General features: G+C 34.5%; 1 protein-coding gene across 1 annotated transcript; it reads left to right on the forward strand.

The window, feature by feature from the left end:
• Positions 1-242: 242 nt before the first annotated feature.
• On the forward strand, positions 243-9,149 carry LOC150089033 (mRNA export factor GLE1-like). Its single transcript, XM_090370389.1, has 5 exons — positions 243-279; positions 3,555-3,643; positions 6,072-6,275; positions 6,728-6,918; positions 8,717-9,149. The coding sequence occupies exons 1-5, from the start codon at positions 243-245 to the stop codon at positions 9,147-9,149; spliced, it is 954 nt and encodes a 317-aa protein (XP_090226515.1).
• The last annotated feature ends 3,282 nt before the right edge of the window (positions 9,150-12,431 follow it).

Genomic DNA, 12,431 nt, shown 5'->3' on the forward strand with positions numbered 1-12,431 from the left:
ATAGCACACTTTTTAGTTCATTAAAAGCAAAAATTCTTTACGTCTGAGCATACATTATATGGATGTGCAATTAAAATCTCAACAAAAATATATAAAGATTTAATTATATTTTAATAACTTTTATGCATTTTTTTATAGAAAAAAGCTACCAGAAAGATTCTAGGAGAAATTGCAATCATTAATTGTTGCAACGCACCATTACTGATCTCCAGAAATCATTAAAGAACAAAACTTCAGAAGTAATGGATCTCATGGATGTTGATCAGGAATTTGTTGAAGGTAATTAAAAATATTAATAACTAGTTAACATAACCCGGATAAGATTTAATTTTTATGTATATTTTTAATTTAGTAATAAAGGATTTTGGGCTTTACGGAAAATAATTTCATTTAGATTAAATTATTAAAATTTTTTACCAAAAGCGTATTTATCAAGAAGTTAGCCACCCTCCGATTTGGTCATGCATACTCAAAGTAATAATGGGAACTCTGTTATGTATTACGATTGTGCTTATATTGGTTTTCTGGATAATTTAACTGCTGTCTGGAGCTCTGATTGAGGTATTTAAAGCCTCGATTAAGAAAGCTGAATGTTAATGGCCTTCTTCCACTTCAGGAGGTTGAACACATGAGCGTGCATAAATTCAAGTTGAGGAAGGATGGTTTCAGGAGAGATGTGCAGAAGTTTCCCTTCAACCAATTGGTTATTGATTGTTGGATTTCAAATGATATTAAAATGCAGAAAGAAAGAAATAGTGCTTTAGGAAATTGTACTACTAGAATTCTACTATCTGAGACACGGTTGCTCATTGTTATTAAATAACAGTGCGAAATTCATGTTGTCCTTCATGTGTTGGGTCTACAAATAATTACAAAATGCGAGTGAACATGATTGTGAGTATGTGCAGTAAAGTGATTTTTTTTTATATATATATTAGTTATTTACTTTTCATTTTTATTAATAAAAGAAAAATTTGGTAATGATATTCAGAATTTTTGCTAGTAAGGTGAAGGTTATTTGTTTTTTTAAGGCAGTTCTGGTTACAGTTGTAGAGGTCTCATTTTACGAAAATTGCTAAATTGTTAGAATGTTAATGGAATTCTTGCACTTCCTGAAATTTCACACATGGTGGTGCATAAATTCAAGTGGAGGAAGGATGGTTGCAGGTTGATTGGCTAGAACGAGTACCAAGATTGGTGAATGAAACGAAGTGTACATTTACGAGAAATGCTTAGGTTTTGCAAATTACAGCGTCTGGAAACTAGGCTCTTAAGATGTGATTGGGTTTGAGCAGACTAAAATGCTGATCTGATTCTTCTTCTTGCTCAGACTACGAATCTGAGAGGGAGTAAATTCAAATTGACGAAAGACAATTATAGGATACATGTGTGGAAATTTGCCTGTAGTCAGCAGTGCAGAATTAAGGCACGGGCTAGTTGATCCAAAACCAAACTATTATTTTTAAGACAGCCGAATAATAATATTCATCTGTTGTGCAGTGTAACAGGTGTTATGTGTTATGTCCTGGGGTCGATTTTTCTGTTTTGCTGGAAAAAAAACACCAGTTTCTGCTGGGCGTGGGGGAAACATTGCTATCTATTCCTGACACCGACTAAATCAGCCGTGTGCAAAACCCTCGCCAGATTAGCTGTCGTCCAGAATCACTGCTGAAACTGAATCTACTGTCATCAGTAAGGAGTACTTAAGTAAAGATTCTGTGGTAACCTTTAGAAACAGTGCTGGTCCTTACGTTTTGCACACCAGTATAATTATTAACCAAATTAACGTGTAATAAAGCATTCTTAAACTTAATTTGTTAAGTAAAAATTTAATTCTTAATCCGGCCCTGTGGGTAGTTGATTGCAGGAACAAACTTCCATCTGTCGTTGTGGAAGTTGACTTTTCACGGAAGAACTCGACAAACTTTATGGGTGAAATCTTGTATCATATGCCTGTACGTATAATTTTGTTTCTTATTCGCTCTTGAGGGTTGCGTTGTATATCGTGTGACTTCATTAATTCTCTTATTCAAATCGATATTTTCGCTTTTTTCCTTAATATTGGCGATTAAAGAGATCCTGAAGTAGCAATAGATCAGTTTAAACTTGATAGTTTGTTCACAATTGTAAGACAAGTTGAATTTTTCTTTTATTTATTTTTTTATTTTTGTTTCTATTCGATTTACTTTTTGAATGTTGTGGTGAATCGGGTTTTTTAATGGGTTGGAGTGTGTAGACAAAAAGGCTGCGACTGAGTGATGTGTGAGTGTTGGTCTGATTGCCCGTAAGTATGAATGTCCTTCGTGTAACATACTTTCATTTTTGGCTAGTGAAAAAAGGTTTTCACTAGCCAAAAGGAGAGTGTTTTTGGAAGAGGTAACATTCGCGCATAGGAGAAAAAATTCGATTCCTCCCCTTTCATACACACTGAGCGAAGTTTCTACTGTTTGTTCAGTTGATATCACTTCAGATAGGTGGGCTTAAATCTAGTTCTGAGGTGAAAGCTGTTGTTACAATGCATAAAAAAAATAAATTTAAGTCAATAAAAATTTCTGTTGGTGCGAAATAAATGAGTGTTATTAAAAATAGCTACAAAAACGGATTTGGTGAATATTGCTGCGCGGGTTCTATTCTCTGGCGTCTGTTGGAACATAACATCAAATATGGTTCCTAAAAAGGGTTACCCATCTGTGGTGATAATACATGATGTTCATAATGAGCCAGGATGATATTTAAGAGTTGTTGTAATAATATGGTCTCATTAGGGGCTCACATCTGGTGAATAAGTGCTTGGCACGCTCAGGGTCCTGAGCTGGATATCATCATTCTTCTCTTTCTTGGTGATTCCTTTCTCTCTCAGAAAGGAATCACCAAGGTAACTCGGAAATTATTTTTGGCTAGTGCAGCATAAGCCTCGGGCTTTCTTGCACCATATGGCTAATAATAATAAAATAAGTTTATGATTAAATCCAAGTTTCTCCAAGATTTTTATAAATTTATTTCCACACTGAATCGACTATATTTGGCTGTAATTTTCCTTAGGCATAAATCTTTTATCATAGTTTCCAGATGTTTTCTACGGCCATGTTACCAAATATTACTATTTATCCAGTGCTGGACCAAGGTATTTTTGGGCTCCCCCTTTACTAAGTATACATATATTTCTTTCATGATTTATAAATTTGACTTCCGAGGCAAAGGCCCTGCTAGCCCGTGCCTTATTCTGGCACTGTAATCATCTATTGCAGATAAGTGATCAATCATTTATCTGACTGATGAAAATCTAGCATTTTTCTGAAGGAACAGTAGATTGAATTCATCATCAGATTGGTATGTACTGCCTTCTGTGGCAATACAAAAGTCATTTGATCTGCTCATATTTAGTAAGCTTTATTGCTATATTTATCTGAAAATGTAAATAATATAATAATAGCAATACATAAAATATTAAGGAAAATATGAATAATTAAAATATTATTATATAGTTTTCAACAGTAAAAATGTAATTATTATTTTGATCTGATTATTAATCTATTTAATGTTTACCTTTGTAGAGAATATTATGAAAAAAGAATATGATCATGTTATGGAGTATTTGAAGGAGTGGACAGAATCGTGTCAGCCTTTTGTTTCAGATCCAAAGGTAGGATTCATGTTAATTTTTATAATACTTCAATTTATTAATTGAAGTAATCGTTAATTTTTCATTTAATTACACGTTTGTTATCTAATTTAACACATTTGTTATCTTATTATAATTAAGTGAGATTTTTGGAGATATGCATAAATTCATGTCTGCCAACTTTTCTCGAAATCATTTGTCTTTTTAAGAAAAAGCTCACTTTCTTTGAATATTGTAATTTGAAGAATCACTAATCAGATGAAGAGTATTACTCCCTCTGGTTGCCTTTCGAACATGCTGCTGTAGACAATATATCCCAGAAAAGTCTTGCTAATCTGTGATTTAACAACGCACAAGTTTCAGTTAATATATAGGAAGTTAAAACACCCATTATAGGAAAATCTGATTTACTGGCCTACTCTTATTTCTCTCTACAGTTGTTCTCATGAATATCATTAGGCCTATATCAAACTCGTACCCTCGTTTTTGTCTTCCCATTGCCTATGTTTTGCCAAAATGATTCAATATTGCGCTGTCCATCTAGGTCAACTGGTTGCACTTCCTTAGATTTTGTTTCTTAATTAACAGCATAAACCCCTCCTCCCTTGTTGCTATCCTTTCTGTACGCATTGCACTCCCCAATTCTACATTCCAAATCTCTGTGTGACACCAAGAATTTATTTACTATACTCCTAGTATTGGTGTACATACATGCACCTGTTCTTACACCTAGTTACTCTAACACAGCCCACGTATTTTTATTTGTTTCATGATGACCCCTGGCAGCTTTTTAGATCCCCAGAAATTTGCCTTCCAGGCTGTTGCTCATTCCAATAGAAGCAGTGCATTCCCCCTATCGCCCCCCCACAAGATAGCAGTTTTCCAGTCCAACTCCTCCTATCATGTCCAGGAAGAATTGCAGACAAATACAAATTTAACCCTAAACTTGCGACTTTTTGTCAACATTGACCCGAACTTAAGTAATTCTGCAGGTCTCCTACTCCAGTAGCCTGGTTACCCATTTTCGGGCTTGGGTGCAAAGAACACATTTGGGCTCCTACTTAATTTATGAAAATTGCAAAAAGAGAAGATAGCTAAAGACGCCGGGCCCAGGGGCAATTACCTTGCCCTTGCCCACATACATGGTAGCTACACCACTGTCTTACTCTTGATGTCATCAGCCCAATATATACAATATCAGCTTTTTTTGCAACACATGCTAAATGTTTACGGATACAAAAATAAGTTCAGTTGTTAGTATTAGTAATGGCCGCATGGTGCAAGAAAGTCTATGGCTTATGCTGCTCCAGCCAAAAAAAAAAAAAAAAACCCTTGTTTTTGCTTAATATTTATTGAATATTGCTTGGAAATATCAAACTGTAGATAAGTGCTGATATTTTATGGACTATTTCCCAAAATAGTTGGGCCGTGCTTACTAAACGTCGGTTCTAAAATCTTTTTGATAAACTCAATATTTGGGAGGGAGTTTTCAACCTTAGAATTAACCCAGAAAGTACACGATCATTTCTACTTTTTCAGGATATCCACCAAACAAATTATAATATAGAAAATAAGTTACTCTAAAAAATATACTGAATAAAAAGAGTTAAAAAATATAAAGTAAAATACATTGTTAGAGCTTTTGAAAATCAAGCTTTCACTGGTAGTAAAATTATTCTATTCTATAATGACTACAGTAGATACCACTGTTATATCCAAGAGAACCGACAATCCTTCCATAGGAAATCATCGAATCAGACGAGCACAGTAAAAAAAAAGTTCATACGTGTATATGTCAAACTTCAGTTTGCTTCTAGTAAGTCCACTCAATCTGGTAGTGATGATTGTTCACATTTCTGAACCTTGCTCGATTACTTTCTCAGATGTGTGGAACAAGAATGAGCATTGAACGAGAAATATTCATTTGATTCTGATCAAAGGGCAGTTTTGGATAAAATTATTATTAGCCATATGGTGCAAGGAAGCCTGAGGCATATGATGAGAGAGAGATCATCTCTAGGATACTGTTGAGTCATTTGTCAACTTCCTCCTGCTTGGAAAGGAATATAATGCAAAGTCAAGATGTGCTTGAACAGATTGAATCTGGGAGATATGATGCAAAAAATGACATTTATTTTACAGAGTGCCTTCTATACTATAGATATATTCATCTTTAATTGACAAGAAGCAGAACATGTGCTGGCAATACCTTTTCGATTTCTATTGCTGAAGGCCCTGCTTCGGCAACAGTTTCTCTATTTTGAGTAATAATACATATTTATTATTATAAAAAAAATCTCACTAACCAAAAAGTTATTTTGCAATTGCAGCTTATTTAAAATTTGCAATGTTTTCTTTGTAAACGGATACAGTGATTAATAAAGTTAACTTTTTCTTAGCATTTTTATTGTGTCATATAAATATATATTTTTTTAATTGTCATTTTTAGATGAAACAATATAAACTTGACCTTCACAAAGCAGTAAATACACCAATAAACACTCTTTCCGGAGATAACTTCGAAGACAAATTTAGGAGACTGGAAGCATTGCTTGATGGAGAGGAAATAGAAGTTGGACAAAAGATGATTAGTACGAAAAACCATCCTCTTGCAGTAAAATTCTGCAAGCATTTGTTGGCTAAAAAACTTGTGGTATGTATTTATATATTTACAAAGTTTTGTTTAATTTTAATATTTTTTAAATAATGAATAATTATGTTTATGCTGATTGAAAAGCTGTGTTTGTTCCTATGGAGATTCAGAAAAAATTATTACTAGAATTAAATTTTCAAGATGTTCACCACTAATAGATATGAAAAAGCTATTTACTTTAGGAGGATATTAGCCAAAGATTTGATGTGCATTGGGCATGGCAGGCACTTTCCAATATATTGTTGTAAAATTCGAGCAAATACTGATAGATTAATCCAAATAATTTTACCTATATTATGTTATATATTTCTGACGCTCAAACTAAAGGAATATTCACAGCACGCAACCTGTATGACAAACCAAAAAGTTCTTTTTTTGTCAATTTAAAATATTAAATATTTGTAATAAAAATCATTACGCTGTTTAATGCTGACCTTTTTATTTAATTATAGGCACAAGGTGACAGTCAAGTTTCTTCGAAACTTGATACTGCTTTTCCTATAGCTGCCCTGATAATTGCAATGTGGGCAAGGTTTGGTGATATCGGCAACTTGATCCTTGGGAACTTTTATGGAAAATGTCCATATTTAGTTGCGTTTTATCCGCCTGAAGAACATAATCAGTCACAAGAGGATTATTACAAGTGAGTGAATTTATTATCTAAAAATTTAGTTTAATGTCTCGTTTTCTGTTAAAATAATTTTGCAACAAAGTAAAATAGCAAGAATTTAAACCTTGTTTTATTAAAGATTAAAACAGCTGTTTTTCAATATAAAACCTTAATTTGCACATCTGTGGAATGTATCCCAATTCACAAAGAGGGATGAAAGGGTGACATGAGCAATTGGTAGCTTCCTGCCGTCAGTGCGTGCTATCGTTAATAGACGATTTTGTCTAACCAATTTGATTTGATTCTTGATGCAGTGACAAAGGAATGGAAAGCAAAAAATAAATTTAACATAATTTACTTAGATTTCTGAAAAGCGTTTGATACTATTGCACATAAAACAATGCCATTCAAAATGGTGCAACGTGGCACTCGGAGGAAGGTTACTGCTGTGGAGAAAGGGATGTTTGAGTGGAAGAAGGCAGAAAGTGGCTATCAGTTGTACTGCTCTTTCTCTTCTTGGGCTAATGTTATTAGTGGAATTCCCCTTGGTTCAGTGCTGGGCCTGCTTTTGTGTTCTATATTTATTAATGATATATGCTGCTGCAAAGAAAGCTAGAAAAATTAAGCAGACCAGCTGACAAATAGTCAGTCCGTCTGTTAAATTTGATATGGATAGTGATAATTCCAGATGAACATGAAGACTGCCAGGTACAACTCATGGGCTTTTATCAGTGATATACAGGGATTTTATTAGCAGAATCTTTGTGTAAGGTAGTGGTCAGGTCACATATTCTTTACTGCATACAAATCTGGAGGCCTCGTCGTTTTCAGAAGGATGTAGAACTGCTGGAACTAGTACAGAGAAGTGCAGTGTAAATTTAAGGTTTTGAATGGTTTGAGTAAACTCAGTACTGATAAGGATTCTTCCACTTGCTCAGACTATGCACATATGAGGGGATGTAAATTCAAATTGAGGAAGAATTATTGCAAAATAGATTTATGGAAGATTTTCTTCAACCAACAGGTCACTGATTGTTGGAGAAACTTTCATTGATGTGGATTTGGATAATGGTGAAATTAGGATTTTTTTTTTTTTTGGCTAATTCTGTGTAATCTTAGTGTTTGCCTATAAGAGATATCAACCTCGACCACTCAGGAAAGCAGTTTGTTTTTCTTAAATGCAGTCTCACTGTGTGATCAATAGAATACTGGGAAAGTGGTAAAATTCATTTCACTGTAGGAGCAGAGTTCATTTTAAAGAAAACTCGTATTCTTAGTGTGGGTCTTAATATTAGTCTTTGCAAAATATGCATGGAAGCAAGGCTTATATTGCATCAGCTAAAAGAGAAACAACTATACTTGGTATTCCCATATCGTAACTTCTCCCAAGTACTAATCAGACCTAATGCTGCCTTAAATTTGGCAATCAGATGTAAACTGATATAGCAAGTGGCCATACTAGTTTTAATCTGATTAGCACGGTTAAAACATCTTAATGTGAATAATGACTAGTAAAAAAGCTTTGCTTGTATTCTATTCCTGCACATCAGGGGTGGCCAGAAGGGTCGTAATACATGGGTTTTTTTTGCCACGCTTTTCTCTACGATGATACCTGGATACACCCATGGAGTCTTATTAAAGTAGGTTTCCACAGATAAAGACTTATTTATAAAACTTTACTTTCAGATCAAAGTTTCTATAGACTTGGTACATTATTAGGCACTTATAAATGAATATTAATATTTTGTTATAATATTAAGTCAACCATTGAATTTCAGTCTCACATTACATTTTGCATTAAAACAATTTTGCTTTATTTTGTTTTTTCCAGATCTCTAGGATATCTATATTCGGATGGTGTTCTTGAAAAACAGGACAAATTCCTTAAGAGAATGAGTGGTACCATGAGGTTATATGCTGCAGTCATTCAGAGTGATCTTCCCCCCGGATTTAAATTTCCCCATCCGCATGGATTGTGGTATGGCTGGAGATGGCTGTCAAGAATTTTAAATCAAGAGCCAAGGCCCGATATCACAGCTACATTATTACATGATTTCCTTAATGTAGCTGGAAATGCAATGCACAAAGCCTATGGACATCAATTTGTGAAGCTCCTTCATGTACTATGTATTGCCTTTTATCCCAAAATAATACAGAATAGTAATGGTGGACCTGTATCGAGATTGGAAATTTTTCTGGAACAGACTGTACAAAATGGAGGAATTGCACCTCCCCGTGGAGTGTTACGGCAAGAAACATTTTGATTTTTTTTTTGAAATATCACATTGAAAAATTTGTATTCTTACAAAGATATGTAAATAAATATTGTATGTACCGAAATATTCTTAATACATTGTTTTCATCATTGCGTGACTTATCAATGATACAATTTTTTTTTAAGGAACAGCAATAAAACTTTTGCTATTGAAGCTTCTTTAACACTTTTTCTTTTGATATTCAGCACTTTTCAATCATGTAATTTTAACTCTTACGGTCACAGTAAACACACAAAACAGGAATATTCTGCAGATTTATCTGTAAATGGCATCAAAAAATATATAGCTACAAAATTCAGTATCTTTTTGTTTCAGACCTTTTTTTTTTGGAATACTGAACTACAGTTGCGTTCGAATAGATTTGAATAAATTTGTACATGAACATCCTCGTGAATGTTGTTGTTTGCCGTACAACGAACAGTCAAACACAATCATGGCAAGATTTCACTGGTTCTCTTTATTTCGAACACACTTATAATTTGATTAGTGTTATTACTTGAATGCAATTAATGTGTTTTTTCATAATTATAAAGTTCGAAATTAATTTAAAATGCTTGAATTTTAAGGGGAAATTTAAAAAGTTAAAAGGAATTTACCACAGGTTGTGTGAAAATTACAAGGTAAACATCGTAACTCCCAAGCTGTATAACATTCTTACTGTTCTGGTTAAACTTCGAAAATCTTCATTGCAGACACGGTTTAAACGAGCTTTTATCGGAATTCTAAAGAGACCGCACAAATCTTTTCTAATAATAAAATCTCAATTCAGATTGCATGCTGTTATGAGAACAATCCATTTTTTGTTTTCCCGTATGAAGTTTTCAATAAAGTTCCAGAAGGTGTTCAGCATTTACAGTATGGAAAAAATTTTCGAGCTCCACAAAAATAGACCAGAGATGCTAAGTTTAAGTGCTTAGCAATTAAATTTAACTTATTTACATAGTTTTCCCACTCATCTAATTTTATTAGAGTTCACATTTTGTCTTTCCAGTGAGCGAAATTTTTACACACATACACAGCTTAACGACAATGGTTTGCATTTGAAATTGTATGTTACCCGGAGCCACAATCCTTGACACGTTGTCTTCCTTTTGCTGCGAATATTTTATCAATTCGGGACATTTCTTCTCCACTTTGATAACTAAAACACAAAAATCTGAAGGGAGGGTTGAAAAATTCACAAAACCAACACGAGCAATCCATTTGAAGATACAGAAATTGTAATGACACCAACCCCACGGCTAAAGGCAACTGAAATGCTATAATTATCACGTGGGAGTTAACTAATCATAAACCAGCTTTGCACGATAATCAACAAAAATTTAAGTGATATCCACAATATTTTTCCAAAAATGTTTCCAACATTTGTGCGAAACGTAATCTGTATACTAATATGTCCATAAGCCTGAAAACGCAAGATAGGTAGAACTCTGGGAAAAACCCCCAAAACAGCAGTGCCATAAACCTCCGTTTACGTCATAATCCTTTGGTTTAATTCCAGGAACACAATTCCCAATTAAACAACATATTTTTTACATAATTGTAACATGTCTCTGTAGCCAATAAAAAATAATTGCATGTCTATAGGAACGCAATAATATTTATTGTGATCCTGCGATTGTGTTTTTCCCAAAACACTAAGACGTTAGTATCTATCATCAATAGTTTAACAATTAAAACTTATTTTCTCTCTCAATAATAGTACTAAGACACAGATAAAATTCGCAAAAGAATAAAAACTTATTTCTCTATCAATAATAATGTTAAGGAACCACAAAGACACAGATAAAAGTTACAAAAGAATATTCTATTTTATTCTTGAAAAAAACTAAAGAAAGATACAAAATACTTACAACTAAAGATTCCCTAACCTAAATAAATTAAGCTACTGTAACCACCATCTGTTGTTAAAGCATCGTTACTCGGATCGTGCCAGATGATGGACACGGTGGAAGCACCCGACGTGGAAAAACCGCTCTCGTCAACGGCATAGGGATTCCGAGGACCACCAATATTTACATTGTCTTCTTCTTCATACTCCCTGACAATAATTATGTCCGGTGAATGAACCTCACGATCAACGTATGCCGATCCTATTGACTTCCGATACCGACCGTGAGGGATTGGATGCGGATATATCACCATCGTATGAAAGATGCAAACTTGCAGAGGTTGAAAATTTCATAGACACATCCCATGAACAGAGGCTATCATCCAGCAATAGAGATGAATTGGTGTAATCGATACAGGACTGCCCCGTTCTAATGGGAGTTGAGCTCCGTGTTTTTGGAAAATATGTCGAGGCATTCCAGTCAAAGACCTGATAACGGTTAGCAACGTCCGAAAGGTCTATAAGGTATAAGGTATGTTAGTGTCTAACGGCTCCTGGGATTTCTCCCATCTCCGCGGGTGTACATTGTATCGGGGCCAGAGATTTGAAGTGTGTGGGGGTCATGTGCTGTATATTGTGTTGTGCCCTTTGTTCCTCCGGTCTATTAGCCGCCGAGCCCCTAGTGGGACCCGACGTTACCACACCATGCCACGGGGAGGCTGACCGGGTGTACCACTGTAGCTAGAGTACTCTGGCGGGTCCTGCCACCTACTTTCCTGGGATTTCAGTGGCTAGGACCAGATTTGAGAATGAGATGATCGCTGTTTCTTGAGCAACGGTTGTAATTTTAAGAGAGCGTAGGGTTATTCGCTGATAACTTGTTCTAGGGCCAAATAGGTCGGGCAGTAATTTTGATGTTTTTAGATTTGGACCTGTGGGGAATGCGTGTATGTGTATATATAAATATATGTATATACACACACACGCACACATATATATATATATATATAAACTAAATAAATAAAAAAAAAAAAAAAAAAAAACGTTGTGCAAGAGAAAAGTAAGGGAGGAAGGCAGAAGACTGGAGGGTAGGAAACAGAAGAAAGGGGCCAATAGGGAAGATGGCCCCTGATGACAGTGTGGCATGCCCAGTGCCTCACCAGAGAGAGGAGTGGGGTGGCGGGTGGACGAAAACCACAACCCCACAAAAAAAAAAAATAATAAAAATAATAAATAATAAATAAATAAATAAAAAAAATAAAAAAAATCATTCTGTAAGAGAAAAATAGGGGGGGGGGGTAAAAGAACGGATGGCAGGAAACAGAAGAAAGAAGCCGAAAAAAAAAAAAAAATAAAATAAAATAATAAAATAAAAAAAAAATAAATAAATAAAAAAAAAATGAGAGAGAGATATACTCTGCAAGTTCAGGGTAGCTACA

This window comes from Mastigoproctus giganteus, chromosome 3 (genome assembly GCF_048544385.1).
Source record: "Mastigoproctus giganteus isolate SK-2022 chromosome 3, ASM4854438v1, whole genome shotgun sequence".
Classification (NCBI taxonomy): Eukaryota; Metazoa; Arthropoda; class Arachnida; order Uropygi; family Thelyphonidae; genus Mastigoproctus; species Mastigoproctus giganteus.